Genomic DNA, 27,172 nt, shown 5'->3' with positions numbered 1-27,172 from the left:
TGCTCCTGCTCCCAGACCTACTCCCCACTACTCTCCACTTGACACAGCTCCCTGCCTACAACCCCCAGTGACTCTGTGCGTGCATGCACGTGAATGTGAGACAGAGATGGAGACAGGGACAGGGATTCGAGGTCCACCCCTCCTCCTCAGGTCTCTAACATCCAGCCTTACCCGGGCCCCTACAAGATCTGCTATCCAACCACATCTGCTGCCTCCACAGGCCTTCGCAGAGGATGCTCCCTCTGCCAGGCCCCCACCTGGTGCTGCAGGGACCCTCTGCAGCCTTCCCTCCCTGCACCTTGGATATATCCTTAGTGTCTGTAGCTCTGCTCAGAGCCTCAAAGGGCCCAGGCCTCGTGCTGTACCTGCTCGAGAGATAGGCACTGATTCATGCTTGCTGCATGAATGAGCCACTGCATAGCTAACTGAGGGGGATGGGAGGGACAGAGGGACAGAGGGGCAGGGGCAGCTAGCAGGGAGTAGGGGCAGAGGCTCTGCAGGAATCCAGAGTGGGGACCCGTACCTGCTCAAATCCTTCTGCCTCCTCTGGGAGCCCCTGACCCCTGCACCTGTGACCTCCCCTTTGAGTTGCCGCCCAGTCATGCTGAGTGCCCAGACATTTGTATGCCAGGCACTGGGCACCCACTTTGTGCCTGGCACCTCGTCCATGCCAGACTCTGGGCTCCAGAGATAATCCATTCACAGCATCTGCCCTTGCAGGATGCACTTGTGAGCTCTGCGCACATGCATGGGCCGGGCATCACACACACTTGGACATCTTCCTCAGTCTTGCCTTGCTTGGAGATTTTACTTCTCCAACTAGATGAAAATTCCTTGCTGTGAACACTTAGGAAAAACAAGAACAAGTGAGGGGGCACCTGGCTGGCTCAGTCAGTGGAACATGCAGTTCTTGATCTTGAAGTTGTGAGTTCAAGTCCCACGTTGGGGATAGAATTTACTTAAAAAAAAAAAAAAACAGGAAGTGAAGAAAAGTGTAAGAGAACCATACAAACTGGCAGGTCCTCAGAGTCTGAAGATAGCAGGGCCGGTAGAAAAGCATGAAGTAGAATATTCACCCTCCCTGTATGACCAGGGTGACTCTACCCCTAGGGAAGAAGTGGGCCAACTGTGAGAGATTTGGCTGGAGCCAAGAAGACTCAGGTACCAAGGGACAATGAAGAGAAGACAGTCCCCCAGTTTCCTGTCCAGGTGCCTCCCTAACACATGCCACCAAAGGTCTGTGCCAAGCATGAACACTGCACCTGCATTCGGCTTCCCCCCACCCCCGCCCCGCCCCTCCAGCTCAAGAAAGAGCATGCTAGCTGCACAGCTTACTGGCTGTGTGGCTTTGAACAAGTCACCTAGCCTCTCTGAGCAAAAGACCTTCCAACTACAAAATGGGAAAGGACTGGGACACCTGGGTGGCTCATTGGTTGCGCATCTGCCTTTGGCCCAGGGCATGATCCTGGAATCCCGGGATCTTGTCCCCACATCGGGCTCCCTGCATGGAGCCTGCTTCTCCCTCTGCCTCTATCTCTGCGCCTCTCTCTGTGTCTCTCATGAATAAATAAGTAAACTCTTTTTTAAAATGGGAAAGGACTTAAAGAAACTGCACCTGATGGAGTTGCAGTGAGGGTCAAAGGCAGTGGCGCCTGTGAAGACCTGGGTCTGCCTCCTGGGGCCAATGCCTTTGGGGACAGTTGAGGACAGTGGGGGTAGGAGCTGCTCACACAGGAGGGCGGGAGCTGGGAAGACAGAGAACTCATTCCCCAGGCCAAATCAGGACCCAGGGCTGCTGAGGTGTGCTCTGGGGGACCAGGGACACCATGATAAACCAGGACCTGACCCCGGAAACAAATGCTGGGCAAAACATACACGTTTCCCTTCCTGAATAATCTCAGCACCTAGCATCACTCCCAGCCACACCCCAACACACACATACACACACACGTGCACACAGGCAACACACCCCTTCACAAGTCACATACCCCAACCTCACACTACCTTAGGGCCATGGACCCGCATGAGGCCAAACCCAGCCCCACCCCATCACCAGCACGAACCTGATGACAGCCTGTGCAGAGGACAGGCACATGGCCACACTCAGGCACCAACGCACAGTCCCACTCACACAACCAACAGCCACACAAGCTCACGTGGTGACTGCAAGGCCTCACATGACCACTCGCCGCACCCGGCCTCCCTCAGTCACTCAGCCACAGAGCTGGGTACACCAGCACACTCGTGTGTCCACTCCTCCTTGAAGCTGCCACACCAGCAGGACCACACCTGGGCACCATTCATACCTCCCCTGCACTGCTGCCTCTGAGGCGGGCCTGGCTTGGGAGTGCCAGGGGGGTGGGTTAGTGACCTAACGGCGGGGTATGGCACCCCTGTCTTCCAACAACTATTTACCTAGCAGCTTCGGTGGCTTCTCTGTCAAGGCAAACCCTGTCTTCCTGCTGAAATCCTGTCCCTCTGCCTCCACTCCAGCCCAGCCTTGCCCCTGTGGAGAAGCAGGCTGGCTCTGGGGATGCAGGGGACACAGATCCAGAGCCCTGGCCTAGTGTGACATAGGAGGCTGAGTATGGGCACAGAAGGGCCCATGTCGCACTTCAACCACCGGGTTGCTTTGTGGTAAAAGCTACTTTGCCCAAGCTCTCCGAACATCCATTTCTGCATCTGTGATGGAATGACATTACCCCCACCCCCAGAAATACAAGGTTGTCGTGAAGATGGACGGGATCCCCCGTGGACATATCTGGCCTCCAGGGCAATACTTAGGGGAGGGGGAGAGGGCAGGTTAGGGGAGACTTATCAGGGCAGCTGTGGGGCTCAGTGCCTTGGAGCTGAGAGCTGCTATCTCCTCCCCAGGAGGCTGCTGGGCAGTGGCAGCCTTGTTCAGAGCTGCATTATTCATGGTGCTCAGCTCTGAGCAGAGGGAAATTTGCTGAGTGATCGACCTAATATCTTAACACAAACCCATTTAGGCAAAACACCTTTGAAGCAAGAAAGGCAGGAAAAAAAAATAGAAAAGAAAGCAAAGAGGTTCGGAGGCAGGTAGTGACAAAAGGCTGGTTCCTATCTGCCCGCACCCCCAGCACCCCCCCCATCCACAGGATACCCCTGCCCCGACTCAGCCCCCCCAACCTCCACTTTCCCTGACTCTCAGGCATCCTTTGGTTGAAGGAATCCCACCCATTTCTCAGATTTGGCTCAGAGAGGAAGGAGTCTGCCTAAGGTTCACACAGCATGTCAGGGGTCAGCCGGACCCAGGTCTGCTGAGTGCTAGCTCAGAATTCTCTGCTAAGGAGCCCTTCACAGAGCAAGACCCCAGAGCTCCAGTGACACCCCTGCTTCCTCAGCCTCTAGCTCCATACCCTCATACAGCAGGACCTCTTTCTCCAGATCAACTCTGATTTTCCCGCCCTCAGCCTCTGCTGGTCCCTCTGCCAGAAATACCCTTCCTGCTCCTCTACCCATCCAATACCCTGGAGGGGCTCATTTTCTCCTCCACTTCCCCCTGGAAACATGCCAGCTCTCTGGCCCAGCTGGAGCTCACCATGCCCACGTGGGCTCTCCCCACACCCTCTCCACTGGCACACGGCATCCTCCTGCTTGTGCCGTGGCCCATCTGCTAACTCTCCTGCTTCAGGGTGCCAGGGCTCCCAGCTCGGCCACCTCTAGGCTGGGTGACTTTGGACAAGTTACTTACCTCTCTGAGCCTTATTTCCCTGTACTACAGTGTGAAGAATACACATAAGAGGTTAATACACATAAGGTGCTCCGAACACAGCCAAGCGCACACGCACTCAGTAAGTGTTTGCTCTTGTAATATTGTCGGGTTTCTCCCATCACCCCATAAGCCCCTTTCAGGGGAGACCATGTCTTTCTCCTCCCTAACTCCCCAGTTTCCAGCAGAGTGCCAGGCACACAGGAGGGACTCATCAACATTGGCTGAACTGAGCCTCATTTCCAGCAGCATCCTCCACCTGGCCTCTCCACACCAGACTCCTTGAGAGGAGGAGTCAGTGATGGGCTGGTTGCGGGGGTGGGGGGTGGGGAGGGGTGTCCCCTGGGGGGGGCAGGGGTGTGAAGATGACCTCTGGCTCGCTCCACCCCCACAGCAGGAACGTATGCTCGGATGGGCAGAGAGAAGCCAGGGCGAGGGGCCGGCTGCCTGGCCTGCGGTTTGGCCAGGGAGGAACAGGCAGCTGCAGGCCGGGATAAAATATTTAGGAGCCCACATCCCCAGGAAGTGGAGACTGACAAGCAAAATGAAATGTTGAGATGTAATTACCCGGGCAGGCCAAGCATGTCTCCCCGCCGGCGGCGGGCTCAGCACCGCCCCAACTGCCACAAGCAGGCACTGGGTAATGAAGTCCTCCTGGGCCCTCTCCCATGCCAGCCCTTGCCCCCTCCTCTTCCGGCCAGGCCAGCAGGAGGGGCAGCAGAACAGCAGGACATGCAGCAAACAGGGCGGGCGGGGAGGGCATGGTCCAGCCCTGGCATAGATCCACCCAAGCAATCCCTTCACCTCCACTGGGCCTCAGCTTCCTCAGCCAGAAAATGGGGCTGCTGAGCCATGCCCAGGAGGGAGGACCAGACGGCGAATGTGCGCGTGCTTCATTAACTGGCATGGGCAGAGGACAATGAAAGGACAGCAGTGAGGACAGCAGCAGACACCAGCCTGACCCAGCATGCCACGAGAGGCATTCTTGAGGCGCTGGGCTGCCCAGGACTCAGCTTAGCAGAAGCTGGTAGAAAAAGGTCTGGGGCTGAGGCCCAGATGTGGGTGGGCCAGTCTGCTGTGCTCACCTCACCCCCAGAAACCTTCCCCAGGCCCTCCTAACATGGTTAGGCCACATCCAGGAGCAGAGAGACAGGCACCTGGACAGGGGCTCCAGGCCTAGATCCTGCTTTGCTCAGACTCTTATTTCTGCCTTAGTGCCCAATCACCCTGCCCAGACTCCTCCTTCCTCAAGTCAGCACCTGTCCATTCTTGAGGATTCAGGGCATGGCCTACTCCTCCAGGCAGCCTTCGTGGGTATCCCCAGGCTCCTTCTCCCTTGGGAGCCTGTAACAATTCCAACATCTCCATCACTGCACTTAGCACAGTGAATGAAAATTATGGGAGATGGCCGCTGTGGGGCCCAGAGCATTCACTGATTCAGCAACCACTTGCTAAGCAGCCCTCCTCCCAGTACCAGGCACTGTCCTCGACACCTTGGCTACAGTTACTAATAGGACAACCAAGAATCCTGCCCTTGTGGAGCTGATAGCCATCTATGGAGTAGACAACAGATGCTGAGGAATGAACGAACGAATTAATTAAGAGTCAGTCTACCGTCCAGAAGGTCTTGGCCTCAGCTCTGCTCCTGTCTTTCTACTTTCCTCTTCCTGTCCTCTCCCACCCCATCTTCTGTCTCTTATCTCTCTCTCTCTCTCTCTCTCTCTCACACACACACATACACACACACACACTACCCCATTATTCCACAGACCCTCATGTTCATACAGTGCTCACATGTTCTCTCATTAATTCCTCCCAATCAGCCCACAGCTTAGGTGACCATTTTACAGATAAAGAAACCAAATCTCACAAGCCAGAGCCTCATCCTGGCTGCCTCCCTGTTCCCTTTTGCCAGCTTCTCTTCCCACCCCCTCCACCTTTCTAACTCTTTCTCCCACCTTCTGGGGTGACTGGCAAGTTGCCTCCTCTCTCTGAGCCCATTTCCCTCTCTGTAAAATGAGGCAGGCAAGGCAGGCTCTGGGAGATGGTAAATGGGACCCATGCTTCTTTCCCCCATTCTCCACTCAGCAGCCCAAGCTGTGTCCCTCTCCATCTTCATTCTCATCCCTCCCTCCCCTCTCCTCTTGCTTGTCACCTTGTCCTGCTTCCTCCTCCCATCCCAAGGCCTCCCTTGGGTCCCAAGATGTCTGTAAAATGGTCGTTAGCTTTCCTTCCGGCTCATTAAAAATGCGAATTTGCATAGAATACCCATATGACCATTCTGTCTACAGCAAAATGGGACATGAATATAAGGCACCATGCAAGTCAGGGAGAAAAGGGAGGACGGTCACAATGGGAAAGGCAGGAAGAGGCCAAATGCTCACCACTAGAGTCTCAGGCCTCAGAGTCAGCCCCCCTCGGGCCCTTCAGCCCTTCCTTGCCCTTTCTGATGGCTAATTCACCTGTTTTTTCATTCTTAACAGTAACCAGCAAAGTAGGGACTGCAATTATCCCCATTTTACAGATGGTAAAACTGATAGCCAAAGAGGAACAGTGGCCTGTCCAAAGACACCTACAGCAGGTCTGTGGCATTCCTGGGGGGCAGCACTCTCTGCCATGGACTGGACTCCCCCAACCCACGTAGGCCTGCTGCTCTCACCAGAATGCTGCCCCTCCTCCCTCTCAGAAGGAAGAGGTCATGAAGAGCCACACCAGTCATGCAGTTCTTCTACCCAGAACAGCCCCTGCTCCTCTGGGACAGGCCCACCTTTTTTAAATTCTCCTCCCATCGCCCTCTCCTCAAGGAAGCTTCCCCTCTCCAAAACAACCATTTAGCCAGGTACAGAAATTTTTGGAGACAAATGTTTCCAAACCTCTTCTCCCAGCTATAGACAGTTGACCCTTGAGCAACACGGGTTTGAACTGTGCAGGTCCACTTGTACGTGGATTTTTCTTGGCCCAGTAGAGTACTGTAAACATCTTCTCTCTTTCTTGTGATTTTCTGAGTGATATTTTCTTTTTTCTAGCTTGCTTTATTATAATATCACATACAAAATATGTGTTAACCAACTGTTTATGTTATCAGTAAAGTTTCTGGTCGACAGAAGGCAATTAGTAGTTAAGTTTTGAAAGAGTCAAAACTTATATACAGATTTTCAACAGCACAGGGGCCAGTATTCCTAACCCCTATGCTGTTCAAGGATCAACTGTAATTACATTTAGACCTGCCTCATCCCAAAAATAATTTGCAGCAGTGCCCAAAAAGAAATATACTTGGCTAAAAAGAATTTGATAACAGAATTGAGGAGATAGAACCTCTACTCTATAGATGAGGCTTTGCTCAGCAGCCACAGACTGGCAGAGAACTGGCAGTTTGTTGGGACCAGAGCCAACCAGGGCTTCCCCCAGATGGCCCACCTTGGGGCAATTGCCACTATCCGTGGTGCTGAACCCAGGTGTGCACGCGTGACCTCCCGTCCACATGCAATTTAGGAGCAAGTCCTTCGGGCTGGAGCTTCAAAATACACCCTAAATCTGTCCCTTATTATCAGCCCCACCCCCAGCCTAAGCCAAATCACTTCTCACTTGGATGATGGCAATGGCCTCCTCACTTGCATTCCTGCCTCAGTGCCTCCCTCCGCCCAGTCTGTTCCCCACACAAAGCCAGAAAGATTCTATTAATCTCAAGTCTGTTAACATCCCTCCTCTTCCCACAAACCTCCAATAGTTCCCATCTCATTCAGAACAAAATCTAAAGTTCTCCCAGTGGCCTACAAGGCCCCATGTGACCTGTCCCTCTTCTTCTACTTCCCTCTACCTCACTCACTCTGCTGCTTCCTCTTGGCTATTCCCCAAACGCCAGGAAGCTTCCCACCTCAGGCCCTTTGCACTTGCTGGTACCTCTGCCTGGGGCACTCTTCCCAGAGATCACAAGCCTCACTCTCTCACTGCATTTGGGGCTCTTCTCAAATGTCCATCTCTGCAGAAAGGCATCCCTGACCACCTTATATGAGATAATCTCCCCTATCTGGCCCTCTCTGTCACTTACACTGATTTATTCTTCTCCATAGAATGTCATCAGCTCCTATCTAAAATTGTATTACACAGTGATGCATTTACTTGTTTGTTATAAGCTCCTTTGGCCCTCTCCCCAAATGGGAGCTCACAAGGCCAAGGATCTTTGTCTGTTTGGTCCACTGCCATAGGCCCAGTGTCCTGGTTGAATGCCTGGCACACAGTAGGTGCTCAATAAATATTTATCCAGCAAATGAATGAATTACCACCCAAAGGCAAAAGATGAAGGAGGAAATCCCTCACTCCTCCTCACCAGCTACATCCCATGGAGCTGGCTCTGTGTAATTTAGAGGCCTAGACTCCATCTTTCTGAGTCCCTAAGAACTCTAGGAACGAACACGAGGGGAGCTAGCATTGAAGAAGTGACTAGCAAGGGATGTGTCCCTCTCTATCTTTGGGGACTGTTAGACAGGGCCTCTCATAGGCTCATACACAGCCATCATGATGGTGACACCTGACCCACCTCCCACCACCACCCCACACACACACACTCTCCATCAGAGGAACCCCTCTACCCTCTCCTCCTACTCTGGCTCTGAGCAGAACCTCTGGCCTTTCTTGGGGACAGTCCCTGTAGGTCCCTCCCTCTGGCTGACCCACCAGCATTTCCCTGGAGAAGGCCAGGTAAAAGGCAGGCTCAACTGCCTCAAAGAAGGCTCTACCTTCCTTCCCTCAAGTTCCAGAGTCACACAGACCTAAGTGTCAACCCCAGCTCTGCCACTGCCAAAGCAGTGAGGGCCCAGGCAAGCCTGTGGGTAACCTGAGCCATACTCGCCTCTACTAAAAAAAAAAAAAAAAAAAAAAAAAAAAGGGACAAGTCTCAGAGTGGCTGTGTAGGGGCTCATACTGGGGCCAGAGCCTAGCAGCTTCCGTGAGGACAGTTAATGAGATATCCCCAAGAACTATGTATATTAAAACAAAAGGAGATTCAGGGGTTTTCCCCAGGCCAGGCCAGCAGAGGAGCCAATGCAGGAGTCAGAGCCTGTTGGGGCTCAAAGACCCTGGGAAGGGGCTGGTGGACATAGAATAGCAAGGCAAAAATGGCTATGAGCATCCCTCTGTGTGTCCATGTGTGTGACCCCATTGAAGAAGGCACCCAGCACCTTTGTGGTCTTACTGATAAAGAACTGGAAGCTCAGGAAGGGAAAGGGACTAGCTTAAGGTCACACACGGTAGAGGATAAGGCTGAGAGTCCCCCCTGCCCCAGGACACTCAGCAGCCCCATAGAGGCCTGAAGCAGGAAGTCTTAGGGTGGAGAAGAAAGAAAACGGTGAGCTCACAGGGTCTTTCTAGAGCTGCAGGGAAAAAGCAGTCTGGAGCTTGCTTCAGCTGCATCTCCAAGGAGCTCAGAGTGAGGTGGACCCCACCTCAGATGGGAAACAGGACTGGGGACCCCACCTCAGATGGGAAAACAGGATGAAATCCAATAGTCAGCCACTAGGTGCAGAGGGTTCGTGTAAGTCAAGTCCCAAACCCCAGCAGGGAAAGGTCACTGGTCTTCACTGCTTGCTTTTTAACAAAAGGGAAGAGGTCAGAAGGGATCAGGTTGCCATGCACAGGGCTCCTCTGTGGGCTCAGGTCCAGACCCAAGAACCAGACACACTGGCAGCTGAAGGCCAAGCCTATGGTATCCAGATTTTCATGTGATGAGGATGGACAGAAAAGCTAAGAGAGGTGAGTGAGGCATGCAGAGATGCATGCTGGGGGAACTCGCAGGTCCCCTAACCTATCACCTTCACATTGGCCATCAAGCTGACACTCCAAGAGGGAAAGTGACTGGTTACACAGCCACCCAGAGACAGAGTCAGAACCAGACTGGGCCCCAGTGCCCCTACTCTGATTCGTCATGGTGACAATGGATGCACCTTTGGTAGCCTGGTGTTTCACTTAGGGACCAGACTGTGCTAAATGCCTTACACCAATTCATTCACTAAATGCTCACAGCAACCTAATGGGGGTACTATCTATATCCCCCTTTCATGAAGTAGAAACTGAAGCCCAAAGACCATAAGGGACTGCTCAAGGCGGTGCAGAGTCTGGCGGCAGAGACAGCATCTGGGCTCTTAACCACTCCACTCTACTACAGCATCCAGAGGACAGGGTTCAGAAGGTCAAAGCCACAAAGGGGCTGCAATCCACAAAGGGAAGTTTTTTAAACCCCAAAGAAATCTTCAAACGTGTTCCACAAAGGAGGCTGGTGAAAAAAAAAAAATGTTGCTTCCTGTCCAAGAGGGCAGGGATGCAAATTCAGAGCAACAAGGGCTTGGTGTCTAATATTTTCTTCCTCCTGTAACTCCCATCAAGCTTAGAGGCAAACCCAGAATGGAGCACATCCCTGCTATGATAGGCCAGGGTGAACACATCAAAGACGGAATGGAGAGAGAAGGAAAAGTGACCCAATGCCACCCATACCAGGGGACTCACAAAATAAAGAGGTGTCAGCACCTTGCCAAAGGCCAGAGTGGCAGAGAAATCAGAGTGGACAGGCAAAGTCCCCAAGGCAGGTCAGGCAAGCTTGGGGTTATCTTCACAGCAATACGAAGATTGACCTGGCAATCACCGAGCAGTCACATTGATGCCAGCACCTTGCCAATCTCCAAGCACTGGCCAGGAGACTCAACTGGCTCGTGGTAGGCCTCATGGGTTGGCAGGGGGTACCCATGCCAGGTCCACTTAATTTCCATCTATAGTAGAGTGACAGGCAGCAGACCAAGGCAGGGGAAGTCATGATGGGTATCAAGTTCAATGAGGACTGACTACTAAGCTAGAATGGTGGGTACTGGCTGCAAGGTGGGGCCCATTTCCCTTCCGCATCCTTGGAAAATACATGGCTAGTGGGCAGGGCATACTGGGCCCCAGCTGCTGGGTCCCTGTACTGTGACTCCCAGAAGCAGCTGGGGGGAGAGTCCAGAGGTCTCCCCCTCAGAAGATGCTACAAGCTCATATATACCAAGCTAAAGCCAGCAGCAGGACCCCTCCCTGCTTCCAGCTCCCCAGCCCTTTGGCTAATGTCAACCACATTTCATCTGATTACATGCTCCAGGCTCTGTCCCTGTACAATTGGCCCAAATCATCCCTGAACCAAAAGACCAAACTCTGAAGTGCTACCATTTGATACTCATTCCTCTGGGTCTTCAGGGATGTCTTCTTTTCCAGCACTCCTCTGAGAGCCTTTGCTTATGGAGAAAAATGCCTGGAGCCCAGGGCCATAGACTGTGAGGACACAGCCTGTAGGGGGCAGAGTTAGACACTGGAGATGAACTGATTACAGATGAGGGAAGGAGGGCCCAGAAGGACAGTGATGGGCCCAAGGACACAGGGCTGGTCATCTGCTGGCCCACATGTTCATTCCATAAACATCTATTAAGCTCCTGCTGTGTGCAAGAGAGGGCAAGGAGGACAGAGCCAAGGAGCCCTTCCTTTCCCAGCCTCAAGAAGCCTAGAGTCAAATGGAAGAGGCCCAGGGAAAGTTCAGTAAGCACTGGGGTGGGTGTGCTTGAGGCTTCCCAGGTGGTGAGCCCTGGGGACCATCATCCTCCCTCCTGGTGAGCATCTCTGCCTCCCAGGCAGGAAAGCAGATGACAGAAGCCCTCAGGGAGGCAGGGCCTTGGCCTGAGCCTTAAGGGCAAAGAGGACCCGCCAGGGCCCTGAGCAAATGAGACACAGAAGGTGGAGACGGTGTGTGCTAATACCATCCCTTGGGTAAGCACACATGACCCCAACTGCCAAAAAATTTTTAAATAGGATTGGCTTGAAAAAAACTCTGTTCAGTTCCATGTCACACTACTCCCTGTCCCATGGCCATGAGGACCAGGCCAAGCCCCTCAGCGGGGTCCCACCTGCCTGACTCACTCCTACCTCCAGCCTCTTACTCATGCTTTCCCCCAGCTGGCATGCCCTTCCCCTCCTCTTCACTTGTCTAAGCTATGTCTTTGGGCCGATCCCCTGCAACCCTGGAGTATATCCCTTACTTTACCAGATGCATGGTAAACTCTACTGAGCCCCTACTGCATGCAGGGCAGTGCGTGAGGTCAGGTGGTACACTGCTCCCCTCACCCTACCCAGAGCCAGCAGGGCCCCTGGGACCTCTCCTCGCCTCACACAGGAGCTGCATACCTGGAGGGTGTGAAGCCCAGGCCAGCTGGGAAACTCAAGCAGGTCTGGAAAGCTCAGTGTCCTCCCCTTGCTGCACTCCAGGAAGAAAAAAAAAAAAAAAAACACCCCCAAGCCAGGCACTGCAGCAAGAAATGAGAGGAAGCAGGGCCCTTCATGGCAGCCTGATGCAGCTGCAGAGCAGCCCCGAGCTCTCATATCCCTGCTTCTGCCTCCGGGAAAGGATTCTGTCCTCGGGGAGTCAGGAGAGGGTCACTGGCCAGGGAGCTTAGTGGGAAGGGAGCTGGGGTCTCAGGGCCCCCGGACCTAAGCCCAGGTGCCTCTGCTCTGTCGACCTCAGTCTGCCCTTCTGCAGGTTGGGAGAACAACCTCAGGCGCCCTAGGAGAAGAGCTAAAGAAGAAAGCAGCTGGGGGTGGAGTCTGTGATCGATCAGCCACTCGTTTCCCAGATATTTACTAGGCAGCTGCTATATGCTGGGGACTTGCTGGGGATGCAGCAGAGAGCAAAACGGGCAAAAAAAAAATCTCTGCCCTCGTAGACCATAAACAAATATAAATTGATTTGTCAAGTGCTATAAGAAAAACAGAGCCAGGAACGGAATGGAGAGCAATGGGCCAGGGGAGGGGCTATAATACTGTGGTCAGAAAGGCCTCTCTGAGGAGGGGACAGCTGGGAAGACACCTGAATGTGGTGAGGATGTGGGCATACGGACATTCACAGAAAGACGGCTCCAGGCAGAGGGGCCACCAGCGCAAGGCTCCTGAGGTGAGCTACTACCCAGTGTCAGAGGAGCAGGGAGGAGGCTGGTGTGGCTGCAGCAGAGATGGAAGGGAGGAGAAAAGGCCAGGGGCAACGGGAAGGGAAGCAGGCATTCGGTCCACTCTCAGGGCTCTCTGGATCCTGGAGGCACCTCTCTGCTTTCCCAGATACATAAGCAGAGCTAGCACCCCCCAACCCCGGTGGCACAAACCTTTCTGGCTGGCCAACCTCTTCCCCATCCCCTTGGAGCCTCCAGGAGGTGAGTGTTCCCTTTACAGCCAGAGAAGCTGAGTCCAGAGATGTCACATACACAACCGGACGAGGAGGTGCCCCAGCCTTGAGCCTGAGCTGCCGTCCCGCCAGTCACTGCCCAAGCTGCTGCGCTGCTGACAGGGACCATCTAAATGCAAGCCTGAAGCTCAGCAGTGGGAGCTGGAGCTGGAGGTCAGACCAGTAACAGCTTGACTCACCAGTGTCTCCGGAATATCAATAGGGGACACAGGGACACAGCAGGGAGATGAGGCTTTGGAACTCCTCACTGTGCAAGGGACAGGGTGTCCTCCAAGGAGCTGGCCTGATCCATCCACCCCCACCCTCTCCTGCTGCATCGAGTGGCCACCTTGTTCCCACCTTAGAAGCCCATGCCTGGAGGCACCCAGGAGGCTGGAATCGCTCCCCAGAAAAGACCAGAACCAAACTCCCCAGGTAATTCCATGGAGACGCCCTTGTCAGGAGCTGACCTGTGTCCTTCCTGCCACATGCACTTGAGGTGGGGGGACCATCAGCTGGATTCAAATTCCACTCCTGCTATTCTTCCAGCTGTGTGACCTCAGGGAACTTACAACTTCTCTGATCCTCAGTTTTGCCATCCGTGTAATGGGGTTGTCTTGAGGGCTAAATGAGTTAACATGTATGAAGTACACAAAAGGAGATCTGGTCCACAGAAGGGCTCCATCAATATTACCTACTACTACCATCCACTCTCCCGTCACCCACATAGGAGGCCCTAGGATGCTACTCCTGTTTGACCTTAAGCAGACCTTAACTGACCTTAACTTCTCTGAGCCTCCATTTTCCTCATTCGTGAAATGGAGCCCTACAGGAAATAAACCGAGGCTCACATAGGGCCCCATGGACAAAGAAAGGTTGTGGGGGTATAAGAATTTATACCCCAGGCCCCACCCCTGAGAGGGCCCAGGATGGTGGAGGGAAGCACCCAGGGCAGGGCCATGTCTCATGGGTACCACCCCCTCATGCCTGGGTGACTCAGTCACATTATCTCCAGAGCCCAGGCGGAGTCTGCTCTGCATGCCTAATCCCAACATCGGTTTCACTCCTGCCTCTCTGCCTTCCCCTCAGCACAGGCTCCCCCTGGCAAGGAGGAGGGAGTCCCGGCATCCAAAGACGACGGGAAGAGCACCAGACACCGCACGTGAGCACGCACACAGGCCCACCAGTCACATGTCCAGAAAATCACAAATGTGCACCCCCACCACCACGTGTGTCCTGCCCTCACGGCTTCTGGAGCTCACCTGGCTGCCCTGTGGCTGCCAGACCAGCTGTCCTATAAGTACCAGCAGGCCTGGGCTCCTATGGCTTTGTCCCTAGCCTTGTCCCTGAACATGAACTACAGCTTCAGTTAGCGCCCAGCATGGTCCCCTCGGGCGTTCCAGCTCACCCGGGGCCTCCCCAGGAGTTGCCCGGCAACTCCTGGGGAGGCCGGTAGCCACCAGATCCCCCAATAATAACCCTCCGATATGTGTTCCTGGGCTCCCACGGCTGTGGGCCAGAAGCATGTTCCACTCTGGTAGCAACCAGGTTTATCCTCATTTCACAGGTGAGAAACCCAAAACTGAGCAGCTGAGTGACTTTCCCGGGTTCTCACAGCCAATAGGTGGACAAGCCAGAGCCCAGATCTGCCTGCCAGAAGCTGCCCGCTAGCCACACGCTGCCGCCTCTGCTACGTGGGCGGCGGGGAGACGGGCAGCATAGTGTTGAAAGGCCTGGGTGGGGGATCCCTGGGTGGCTTAGCGGTTGAGCGCTTTCCTTCAGCCCAGGGCGTGATCCTAGAGTCCTGGGATTAAGTCCAGTATCGGGCTCCCTGCATGGAGCCTGCTTCTCCCTCTGCCTGTGTCTCTGCCTCTCTCTCTCTCTCTCTCTGTCTCTGTGTGTGTGTGTGTGTCTCATGAATAAATAAATAAAATCTTAAAAAAAAAAAAAAGAAAAAGAAAAGAAAAGAAAGAAAGGCCTGGGTGTGACAGCCACACTCCAAGGCCTGCTCCAACACCTCACTGTGTGAGCCTGGGCAAGCCCCTCTGAGCCTCAGTTCCCCTATCTGTAAAATGGGAACAAAAAGACCAGCCCCCACAGGGTTGTCACCAGGATTCATGATGGTGCAGGGAGGGTGCCTGGCACAGGACAGGGCTCAGTCAAGGGCCACAGGAAGGTCTGGGGGCTGAGCCACAAGACTGAATGTTCAAAGTAGGAGCACACAGCGCTGATGCGGGCTGGGAAATGCAGGACCAGGGCTTCCTTTAAGCCCCAAGCCAATGGCCCAATCCGTGCTGGGTGCAATGCAAGAGCTCCCCACACAGAGGACAGAGCTGGGTTTCAGTTCCTGGTCCTCCATATCCTGGTTACGTGGTTGGGGAAATGACCTACTCTCTCTGGCCTTAGTTTCTTCTCTTATAAAATGGACACAACTGTGCTCCCCTACAAGACCCCAAGCCCACACAACAGGCACCCAGGACTTGCTGGCCAAGCTCTCCCCTCAGCTCTGATGTGTGTCCTCAGCCTAGCAAGTGCACCCTCCCCTCTACTCTGCTCCCTGGCACTCTTCTGAGCAACTCACAGATGATTTATATTTCAGAGAGTGAATCAATACAATATACGGCCAAAGACATCTTTAATCTTTCACAGGGATTAGGCTACAAGGTACAGTGGCCTCTTTCTACAGGCCGCTCAATTCTGATTTCAATTTGGCCAGCTGGAGCACAGCTTTCTCTCTCCTTTTTCTTTTCACCACCTAAAGACGTTCCTCCAAATCAAGTTTCATTTTAGCAGGTGGGGTGGGGAGACCTAGCTGCCCATACCCGAGGGGAAGCCTAGCCAGGGCCCTGGGGCTGCAGGGGGACAGAAGGAGCTTTTAAGGACATGGAAGTTCAGGCCGGGTGGGAGGCCAGGCCCTCGGTGATGGGAGAGCACACAGAGGGCAGGGGTGCGGTGACGGACACCTGTACCAGGCCAGGAGAGCCCCTGAGCTGCAGGCGCTGGCAGCACAGCTAGTTTTCTTATTTTTCTAGAATTCTTTGTTTTTAAACCTTTTGTAACAAGATATTTTGTGTGTGTGATTTTCTTTATTTATTAGAGAGAGAGAGACAGAGATAGTGACAGAGAACATTAGCAAGGAGGAGAGGGAGAAGCAGCTCCCCGCTGGGCAGGTAGACAGATGCGGGCTCGATCCCAGGACCCTGGGACAAAGGCAGACGCCCAACTGTTCCAGCCACCCAGGCACCCCTTTTTAAAAATCTTGAGTAGGCTTTATATTTTCTAGCCACCAAATGAGATGCTTGTGGAAAATTCAAACAGTAGTCTAAGTTTCAGCCAAAACACAAATACCTAGAGCTCATCCCAATCCCATGCTTCTCCCACTCTTAACACACCAGCAAGTGTCCCTCCAGGCTCTGTGTGTGTGTGTGTGTGTGTGTGTGTGTGAGACTGTCATCCCCCCATCCGTGGGAAAGGGGGGCAGAAGATGGAGCGATGAATACAAAAGCAGTTCCGACGTCTCATCCTGGAGCCAGACAGCCTGGGTTCAAATCCCTTCTTCAACTCATACGTGGATGGCCTGATGTCGGTTTTCTTTCTCTCTATGCCTCACTTCCTCCCCTGTAAAATGGGGATATCCACCTCACAGGGTAGGGAGGATTCCCCAGGACCACAGGTGTGAAACAGGTGTTCAGCAGGGGCCAGGCATGTAGGGAGAGCTATGTAAGTGCTGGGAGTGGCTCCCAGGGCCCTATGGCTGTGTCTGAACACAACTGAAAACTAAAGCTCTAGACCTTCTGTCCGTCCCTCTAGCACCTTTGTTCCCAAAGCCTGTAGAGGTTACACCATAAACAGGGAGGTGGTGGGCTTGTTTGGGAAAGGATTCCAGCCAACGGGCAGAGCAGGGGATGGGGCTACCCCAGAGAGAGGCACCCACCTCCGAGCAAAGCAGCAAAGGACCTGTAGGCAGCCAGAGGGAGGGGGCTGTGGCACCAGGGTCTGACACTACGGGCGGGGGGGGGGGGGGGGGGGCGGCAGGGAGCTGCAGCCCGCCTGCTTTAGGTGGGAGTGGGACCCCTCCAGCCCGTGCTGCCCTCTGCCTGGCCAGCTGCCGGAGCGGGGAGTGGCCTGGAGCTGCGGCCATCGGTCAGCGCCGCCCCACTTCCGTCCTCTCCACCAGGTTGCAGGCACCCGAGCTGCTCTGGCTGTACAATTAAAGGGGCTTATCTGAGATTTATAGCAGGATTATGTCCGCAGGGTGTTACCAACACCAGCCTCTGGATACTCTGTGGTCCTTAGGAAAAGCAATTAGAGTCCTGAGGTTATTCGGGTATAAATATACAGATGCCATCCTCCAAGGTCGAGGGCGCCACAATGAGCTATTTAGAGATAGAGCCTTGGGAGAGGCCAGGGGCCCCTCTGCGAGGAGCTGCCAGGAGGGGAAGAGCCTGTCTGCCTCCCCCGCACACCCCACCCATGTGCAATGAACCATCCCGCTTGGCAAGGCTCACCCAGACCCGGGTGGAGCCCCCAACCCGGGGCCTGACCACAGCGGCTGGATGCACACCACCACCACCACCACCACGGCCCCAGGCAGCCTGCCCTCCTCAGCACCATCAGAACTGAGCCTTGCAGTGCTGGGGGCTTCAGGCTTGCCTAGGTATTAACCCTTGTTATACCAGTCTCTTACCGCTTGCTGGTATCTAAAAGCGTTACCCCTGGAGCTTCTGAGGACAAGTAAGGGAATGGGGGGAGTTTAAAGGGGGAAAGCCGGCTTGTGGTAAGGGTAGGGGGAGGCCTCCAGGAGAGCACATCACTTTCCCAGGTCCTCACATTCCCCCCAGGGGCACCAACTTCCCTGAAGACACCAGGAACCAACACAGCCCTGCTGGCCCTGCCTCTCACTCCCACCACACAGCATAATCCTTCCAAGAACCTGCTGGTGGAGCCCCTGTCTCCCGGGTCCCTGAGACACCCCCCCCCCACCGCCCCAGACAAAGCCACCTCCATCCCCACCCCTTCCCCTTCTCCATCTGCCTGAAAACAGCAGCTGTTCCACTGGATCCCATGCCAGGAAAACTGACACTCCCTCTGTCTGCCTGGCCACGCTGGCAAAAGTCATTCACATCCCCTCCTACCCCTGGGGGGTTACCCAGCCAGCTGGGGAGGCCACGGACTGCTCCCCAGGGCTCAGGGGGCTGAGGTCCCTGAGGGGAATGGCCCAGGGCGGGCAGGGCCCACGGCAGGACCCAGAGAGCGGCTCTTGGGCAGTGCTTGGCCACCAGGCCCTGACACCCGCCCCCCTTCCCCACCTGGGCCCAAGCACGACTCACCATCCTCCCGGGACTTCTGGATGAAGGCCTCCACACCACTCTCACCATAGCTGCCTTCCGAGGCCAGCGTGGACACGTAGTTCCACTTGAGGGCACGGACGATGTCCACCATGGCCTGGGCCTGGTACGTGTCCGACGGGACCACACGGGAGAAGAAGTCGTAGCGGCTGTTGTCACTCAGGTCGGGGGCTGTGGAGGCGTAGCTGATCTGGGGGATCTGGGGGCGAGACGGGCCGCTGATGGGGCGGCTGGCACCCCCTCCACGCCAGCCAACACCACACCACCACTCCACACCGACCTCCTTCCCATCCCCAGAGCCACAGGAGGTTGGGGGGAGACCCCTGATGCGGGCTGGATGGGTCCTAGCCCACCTGACAGAGGAGGAAACTGAGGCCCAGAGAGTGTGAGCACCTGGTTGGGTGGCTGTCCCCTGGCTCCAGACCAGGGTCCCAATGCCTCCACCTCCTCCTGGTCCCCGCCAGTCCTCCCCATGTCCTCCCCATGTCCTCTGCATCCCCGACAGGAATCAGACTGGCATCAGAGTGAGAAGTAACTGGTGCACCAGCACAAACCCTCCTCTTCCAGAAAAGTGTTCCAACCAGCCTCACTGGGTCCTGTGAAGTCCTCACCACATACCCCATATACATATGTGCACACACAGACACACACACACACCAGAATCATAGAGGATTACACGTGTAAACACACACCAGAGCCTCTGGGTGCCTCCATTTACACAAAGAACTGGAAGATCCCAGGAGCAGATGTCCCCAGATGGACACCACAGCGCAGCCCAAGGATGGGGTGGGGCTGAGGGTGTCAAGATAGACCCCTAGAGGTCATTTGGCCCATGACCTTCCCCCAGGCAGCCCCTCCTGTCACCACCCAGTGGACCCTGTCCCCACAGCTCCTTCGTGCTGCCCAGCTCAGAGGAGACAGAACCCAGGTCCCTGCTCTCCCACAACCCTGCCCACCCCGTGGATGGACTCGCAGGAAGACAGAGTGTGTGGGGACCCCGGGAGGTCCCTCCCTCTGCAGCCTGCAACACAGGCCCCAGACAGGCCTCCATGGCAGACTCCAGCCCCCTGCCTCCCGCCCCAGCTCTCCCAGCCACAGAGCACCTTTCTGCCCCCGCAGACCTCACCGAGGCCCTCTTGACACAAAGGTGAGCTGCAGAGCCCTTAAGCCCTTAAGCTGACCCTCTTCCTGTGGTTGATATCCAACCATTCCCGAAGGACAAACACCTCTCAGCCAGTCTATGGCACCCTCAGTTGAGGGTGGGAAATGTTGCAGGGGGCGAGAGGATTTGGGGTGCACCCTGGACAAGTGGCTGCCCACCTGGCCTATGCCTATGATGTCCCTACCCCCAGGGACAGCAGGGTCCGCCTTCCACTAAGGACACCCATTGGGACAAGGACACGGCTCAGCCCCCCATGAAGTTCCCCAGATGGGTCCTCATTGAACTCACTCACGAGAAAGGTAAGGATGGGGTAGGAAGGACTGGTTTTCCAGATCTGGGGAGCCAACTAAAGGTAACCCCAGGCCGTCTCACATAGTTCTTGTGGTCCTTCTAGGATGCCATGAAACCATTGTGATGCTGTTTGTAATAGCAAACCTTTGGAAATAATCCGGTAAAAGAAGCCAGGGCCCCACAAGAAGTACATCGGCCGTGAAAAAGAACCCGGCAGCTTTCCATGCGCTGCTCTGGATAGCTCTCCAAGACCCGCAGCAGGAACCGAGCACCCAGACACAGCTCTGTGTGTGAGCGGCACCTTGCTTGTCGTGTGCGGGGGGCGGCACAGATTCTCACTCTCTGACGCAACAGGGAACCAGGTGGCTGGGGGGCAGGGTTGATGGGAGACCTTTCCCCTGATACCCTTTGTACATTTTGCATGTAGAATAATGCAAACATGCCACCTGCTTGGAAAACAAATCACGCTAAAATCTTCCCTCTCCTACCTGTGTCGACAGCCTCCAAAAACTAGCCAGTCCTCTCTGCCTCGGAGAGCACTGAGCATGAACACAGCACCCTCTAGAAGTGGCCTCTGGTTGGAGAGTTGATGGTTAATTTTAGGAGTGTCGTTACTTTTAGGGTTGTAGGGGTTGGTTGGTGTTTAAGGGGCTATTATCCAGAGCAGCATCTCAGCCTTGGCATTGTTAACATTTTGGGGTGTAATTCTTTCTTGGGAGGCTGTTCTGGGCACTGAAGGATGTTTAGCAGCATCCCCATCCCCTACCCACTAGATGCCAGTGGCATACCCCTCCCCAAATTGTGATAACCAAAAATGTCTCTAGACATTGCCAAGGGTCCCCCAGGGTACAGAACCAGTGCAGAACCCCTCCCCCAAGTGGGGACCTACTATTTTAGAGATCTGTACAGAAACATTGAGGGATGCGGTGATACAATGAGGTCGCGGGTTTGCTTCAAAAGAACCACAGTGGGAGCACATGGAAGAAAGAATAATAGCCAAGAGCAGACAACTCAGTCCCACGTACACGGGGGCTCACCGTGCCATTTGCTTTGTATGTGTCTGAAGTATCCATATTTAACAAATTTTTTTAATGCTCTATTTATTTATTTGACAAAGAGTGCGAGAACGTGCACAAGCAAGGGGAGGGGCAGAGGGAGAGGGAGAAGCAGGCTCCCACCCAGCAGGGAGCCCGAGGCAGGGCTCGACCCCAGGACCCTGGGATCATGACCTGAACTGAAGGCAGACGCTTAACCAACTAAGCCACCCAGGTGCCCCTGTACTTAACAAGTTTTTAAGAATAAGACAAAATAAAACAGACGGCACTCCAGGGTCATCCCTCTGAACAGGAGAGCCCCGCATTTGGAGCCGGAGCAGGTGGTGGAGATCGTGAGGCCAGGGCCTGCCCTACCAGCCTGCCTTCCCAGCAGGTCCCTGAGAGAAGATGGATGTTTGTCAGCTTCCCTCTGCGCCTGGCCCTCAGCAAGGAGCGCTAATCAAACACCCAGGAACCCACTCTTCCTAATTAGAAAAAGCTGGTCTCCTACTTCTGATGTTTTCTCCCAACCCGGCGCTGAAGTCAAAAGGGACTGCGGGGATCCCTGGGTGGCGCAGCGGCTTAGCGCCTGCCTTTGGCCCAGAGCGCGATCCTGGAGACCCGGGATCGAATCCCACATCGGGCTCCCGGTGCATGGAGCCTGCTTCTCCCTCTGCCTGTGTCTCTGCCTCTCTCTCTCTCACTGTGTGCCTATCATAAAAATAAATAGATAGATAGATAGATAGACTGCGTACAGCAGAGGGGTGGGAAGCCCAGGGAGGTCTCGGGGCCTCTCACACAGGGGCCTTCTCACTCTTCATCCCTCACTCCTCCCTCCAAGCCACCTCCCACCACTGCAGTGCAGGACTCAGCATAGGCTGGGACGACAGATGGACAGATGGATGTCCGGACATCAGGACCCAGGCCCTCCCCGCACTGCAGGCCTCCATTCCCACAAAGTGGGGAGCCCCAAGCCTGGGGTTCCTGCAGGGGAAGTCTGTCAGCCTGCAGGGGTGCCCCGGCCTCAGATTTCAGGAGCCCAGGAGGGGCCCCTGCTCTGCTGCCAACAATTCCTGAGACCCGGGAACAGGGACCCAGCCCCTGCTGGTTGAGAGGGAGGAGCGAGCCTCCAGAGCAGAGTCAGGAAAACAAGCCAGCATCCCTGCCTCCTCTCCCCCACACCCCCCTCACAGGCTCCTCCCCAGCTCCAGGCCCTCCCAAGCTTCCTAGCACGCTGGTTTTGAGTAGAGCTTTGGGAGCTCAACGGCTCAGATTCAAACCCCAGCTCAGCCCCCCACCAGCTGGGAAGCCTCCAGCAAGTTACTTCACCCCTCCAGACCTGTTTTCTCAGCTGCAAAATGGGAATAATTATAATCCCTGCCTGGTATGGTTGTAAGGGTCATATGAGGGAATTTCCATGAACTGCTGACCAGCAGTAAGCACTCGAAAGGTTAGCTCTGAGGCGAGCTACAGTCCCTCCTGCTACACCCTCCTCAGCCTCTGGTCCCTGTGCCAGCTCTCTCCCAGCTACAGCTGTGCTCCTAGGGGTGAGGCACCTCCTCCTGGAATGCTGATGAACTGGCCGGCCCTCCAAGGGCCTCCCTCCTGGGCCCACCCAGGCCTGCAGTGGGTGGGGAGGGGCAGGGGCCCCCCCAGGATGCCCTGGACGGGGTGCCTGGGACAGCCTGGCCTCACGGGGCTCTGAGGTCTCCTCAGCTGTGTCTTTGCAGCCCCGCTGGAGCAGGAGGGGCGCCTGATTAACATTCTTCTCAGAGAAGTCTTCTCCTCTGACAACAGCAGCATGGCAGAGGAGGGGGCAGCCACAGCCATGCCAGTGCCAGCACAAGTGTCAGCTGGAACCCAGATTCCAACGGCGCCTAACCAACCACAGCTGGCCCACTCGCAGTCCACCTGCCTGGCTTCCTCTGCCTACAGAGCCTGTATCACCTCCTCCAGGCAGCCCTCCCTGCGTTCCAGAGAGCCTGCTCAGACCTCCCACAGCACCAAGTGGAGGTCCTCTAGGGGCACCAGGCCTGTCCCCCTGGTGTGAGGCCGCCTGGACTACTTGCCAACTCAGCAGGCATTCTAAGGTGCCCTCGACATGCTGGGCAAGGCCACTTGTGGAGATTCAGAAAAAAGTGGACTATTCCCAACACCCACTGCATCCCCCGAAAGGGGCAGGTGGGCCACCCCAGAGTGACACACAGTGTGTCTGGAGCTGGCACCCAGCAGAGCTTCCCACCCAAGGATGAGTGACTGAGGGGAGAGATGGAGGAAGTGAAGAAATCCCCCTTTCTCTCCACCCCCCCACGTGTTCACGTTTGTGCTCGCGCAGTCTCTCTCTCTCTCTCTCTCTCTCTCTCTCTCAGGTTTCTGGAGTGACAAGGAGGTCCATGCCACGTGGGGAAAGACAAAAGCTGCTTCCGGGCTTGAGCAACAATGAAGATGAATGCCAAGCGCATCAGACGGGGGCGGGGGGCAGGGCGTGTGCGCACACGCGCATGTGCATACACGTGCTGGAGCGTGTGCCCTAAACACATGAGCGCAGGGCACGTTCATTCATTTATTCCTCCTACCAATAGTCGCTGAGTATGGACAGCCTGCCAGGCATAGTTCTGAGTGCTGGCGACAGACGGGTGGACACTCTGACCTCGTGCAGCTCCCAGTCTACACGGAGGCAGGCCATGGAGGGGTGATCCCAAGCTGTCATATGGGATGAAGGATCCAGGAGAGAAAGGAAGAGCAGAGCAGGGGACGTTAGAGGGGTTGGGGGAAGTCTCTCTGACCAGGCAACATCTGAGTCAAGACCTTAAGGAGGTGAAGGAGGGAGCCACGTGGGTATTTGAAGGAGGGCATCTCAGGCAGAGGGAACAGCCTATGTGTGCATGTGTAAGTATGTTACATGCATGTGTGTCCAGGCACACACACACATGTGTTTAGAGCCTGAATTTATTTTCAGGCTGTCTCAGGCCTGGCCAGCATCAAGAAACTTCTGAGAGTGGCTGCTCCGTGTCCCATACCATCCAGAGGAGTTTGGCCACCTGCCCAGCCCCTCAGAGCCCCCCAGAGCATGGTCCCTGAAAGCTGATACTTCATTCAAGTCTGTTTAAAGCACTCAGGGATGAAATTCTACCCTGACCTCCACGAAGCCTGCAGCACCCCGAGCCAAGAAGCTGGGTGTCCATGACCATCACACGGACACCTCAGGGCCACCCCACAGTAACACCAACCCTCTTCCTGTGAGCTTTAGTGTTTAAAAGCACCTCCCCTTCCTGCCTCTTCCCTAATGCTTTGCACAGCACATAAGCTTCCAGCACACCCTGGAGCCATCCTCCCTGGACTGTGCAGTGACCCAGCCTTGTCATCCAGCTTTGTGACCTTAGGCAAACGAGCAACCTCTCTGGGCCTCAATTTCCTCCCCTATAAAGAAGCCACAGTAACAACAGAGAGGACTGCACTAGCCTGGTACATGCAAAGTGCTCAAAACACACAGGCCCTCAGCAAATGCTAGCTATTTGCATGAGAGGAGGAGGTGAGGCAAGGACCATTGTGCCCATTTTGCAGATGAGAAAACAGAGGCTCAAAGAGATGAAAGTATCCTCTGAGTATCACAGCCAGAAACAAGGCACAGACGGAGCTCTTCTGCCTCCCTGCTCACCATCCCCAAATCCCCAGCATAGGGCCCTGCCCAGCCCCTTCCAGCTGACTCTGCTCCTTCCACTCCACCCTGAGGCCAGGCTGGGCAGCCACAGATGAAAGCTGGACCCTGCCCCCACCTGTGGCCACCAGCCCCAGCCAGGGCCCTCGTGGACCTCGGGACCCCACCTGGCCGGCTGCAGCCCCTCTCACCTGAGCAGCAGGGAGGCCCTGCATTGGGCCGGGCAGACCCTGGGCCGGCTGCCTGCTCCTTGCCTTTCTGATCCTGGCTGCTCAAGGCCTCAACTGCCCGGCCCTCAGCATCAGCCATTTCCCCGCCGGATGAAAGGCAGCCAGGCTTTTAGGTACATGAAAGCGGCACAGGCAGGGACGTGTAGTTCAGAGAACCGGTCAGAGGAAAGAAGGCCTGGCCTGCACTAGGTCAGGGCTGAGAGACACCATCCCCCACCTCAGCACCCCCCACCCGCCTGAGCCACACACAGTCTCCCAAGGGGCATCTGCTGCAGACGCACAGCACCCAGAGGAGCAAGAGGTGTTGCCAGCCACCTCTCCTCCCTCTACGGGGCCTCAGGAGGGAGTGTGTCTCCCTCCGAGCTGGGCACACGGTAGGCACTTCACACGCTCTAGTGGGGCACCAAGCACCTCCTCTTAGCCGGGTGCTGAGGACCAGCCTGGTGGGGGCGGGTAAAGGTGGTCCTCAGAGGGACATGCTGTCTCCAGGCTGACACGCCAGGTTTGGGGCAACGAGGGGTTCACTGGGGGCCTCGCAGAGGAGCTGTGTGAGAGAAAAGGTGGACAGTATGGGACATGGGCTTGGACGGGCCGAGGAGGTGCACAGAGGGGAACACAAGGTCAAGGAGGTTCAAAGCAGCTAGGCAGGGCCGTCACAGTGAAAGACCAGAGGTATGGGTGAGGGGTTCAGGAAGACATGAGAGGAGCAGGGGCAAGGGGGGAGGACCAGCACATGGAGGGGGTATGGATGGCCCCCCCGGCCTCAGCCCTGAGGTGGCCTACTTCTAACAAGGACCCCAGAGTATAAGAGCAAAAGAGTGACCCTATATCTTAGGGCCCCCCTCAAAAAAAACAGAGGAGCAGACTTCCAAGGCCTGGGAAGTGGGCAGGGGCAGGACGGGGCACCCTGGGCATGAGACTGAGGTGGCATCTGGGTCATCTTTGGAAGGATTAGGATAGACCCAGGTAGGCCTGTCCCATAAGCCAAAGGCCTTCCCCTGTACTCAGTAGGTCACTTGGGGGCTGCTGGCCACTTCCCCTCAGATCCTCTGGGAATTTGGGTCAAGCTGGCCTGCACCACCCACTTCAGGATGGCCTCATCAATCAGACCTCATTACCCTGCTCTGCAGACACAGACCCGCCACCAACTCCCAGCCCCAGGTGTCCAGCCACTCGGGGGCCTGGCCATGCACCCCACCGGGCCCTGAGCCAGCCTGTGCCTCAGTGCTGCCAGTCACTCAGCGCTGGGGGCTGCGCCCACAGTCTCCAATCTCGGTGTCCATCTCTGCTCCCCGGGGCACTCGGCCTCCCTGGCCCTGCCACCCCCCCAGGCCTGGAGACTGGGTGGCCCTGGCCCTACTCTACCTTTACACGGACCCCCTTCCTCTCACACCGTGCCCCATAGCGTCTCCTCACTGCCACTAAGCAGTGGACATGACTCTCCCAGAAGACGAACGCTATCTTAAAAGACAATCAAATTTGCCCATGGGACCCCCGTGTTTCCTCTGCCACGGCCGCTCTCGGGGCCACCAGCCTTCCCCTCCCCCACTCTCCAGGCCTCCCCGCACTCCTCAGAAAGTATTCATTCGTTCATTCATTCACCCACCCAATAAAGGTTTACCCAGCACTCACTGTGTGTCTCGCCCACTCTTCGGCACAGGGGTGAGCACCCAGAGACACATCCCTGCTTTCATGGAACAGACATTCTAGCGAGAGGTAACAAACGAACACGCACACAGTTAACGTTGTCCTCAGAGCTGCTGGAGGCATCTCCAGCTCTCGGCCTTCCCGCCGCGTGGTCAAATTCGACTCCCTGACCCTTATGGTTGGCTGGGGCCGTGGGCCACGTTCTGGCTAATGAGGCGCAAGCAGAAAATGCCATTCCTTCGGAGCCAGAGCATTTCACTGCAGTTGTGAGACCCTACAGGGTCCACGTTCCCTCTGCTACCAAGACCAGCCTGGGTCCCTGGGGAGACGGGGCGGAGCACTCAGCCAACCCACACAGAGCTAGTAAGCAGCTTGTTCATGCATTTTAAGCCACAGAGCCTGAAGGGTGGTTTGTTCTTTCAGCACAGCCTCACTGATGCTGACGACAGTGGCAGGAGCTTCGGGACAGCCAGGCATGAGTCTTCTTTATCACCACCTCACGAGCCTGGGCATGTCAAGTTCCCATTCGGTACATGCTGGCTTGGGCTGAACTGAATTACATTCACATTCACACACACACACACACACTCACACACACTCGCAATCATCATCACCGTGAAAACTAGCACTTAGGAGCACCTGGGGGGATCAGTCAGTTTAGCATCTGCCTTTAGCTCAGGTCATGATCCTGGGGTCCTGGGATTGAGCCTCAGATTGGGATCCCTGCTCAGCGGGGAGCCTGCTTCTCCCTCTCCCTCTGCCCCTCACCTCGCTCATGCTCTCTCTCAAATAAATAAATAAAATCTTAAAAAAAAAGAAAAGAAAAGAAACTAGCATTTATTGAGTTTACTA

At 55.5% G+C, this 27,172-nt stretch overlaps 1 protein-coding gene across 14 annotated transcripts in view; it reads right to left on the bottom strand.

Annotated features, from left to right (window-relative positions):
* The window catches only part of GRM4 (glutamate metabotropic receptor 4), a 116,837-nt gene that overhangs the window by 43,051 nt on the left and 46,614 nt on the right, over positions 1–27,172 (bottom strand). For 11 of the 14 annotated variants that reach the window (XR_012034425.1, XR_012034424.1, XR_012034426.1 and 8 more), the window contains one exon: positions 18,281–18,497. Coding sequence is in view for 11 of the 14 variants with exons in the window: in XM_072833401.1 (XP_072689502.1) it covers positions 18,281–18,497 (217 nt within the window). In the remaining 3 variants the exon portion in view is untranslated. Of the gene's footprint in view, positions 1–18,280; positions 18,498–23,104; positions 23,221–26,305; positions 26,639–27,172 lie in introns of those variants that run through there. The other 3 variants (XM_072833404.1, XM_072833405.1, XM_072833409.1) reach the window with 3 other exon arrangements.

Source organism: Canis lupus, chromosome 7 (assembly GCF_048164855.1).
Source record: "Canis lupus baileyi chromosome 7, mCanLup2.hap1, whole genome shotgun sequence".
Taxonomy (NCBI): domain Eukaryota; kingdom Metazoa; phylum Chordata; class Mammalia; order Carnivora; family Canidae; genus Canis; species Canis lupus.
Note: the sequence above shows the minus strand (reverse complement) of the source record. Positions and strands in the feature narration are given on the sequence as shown.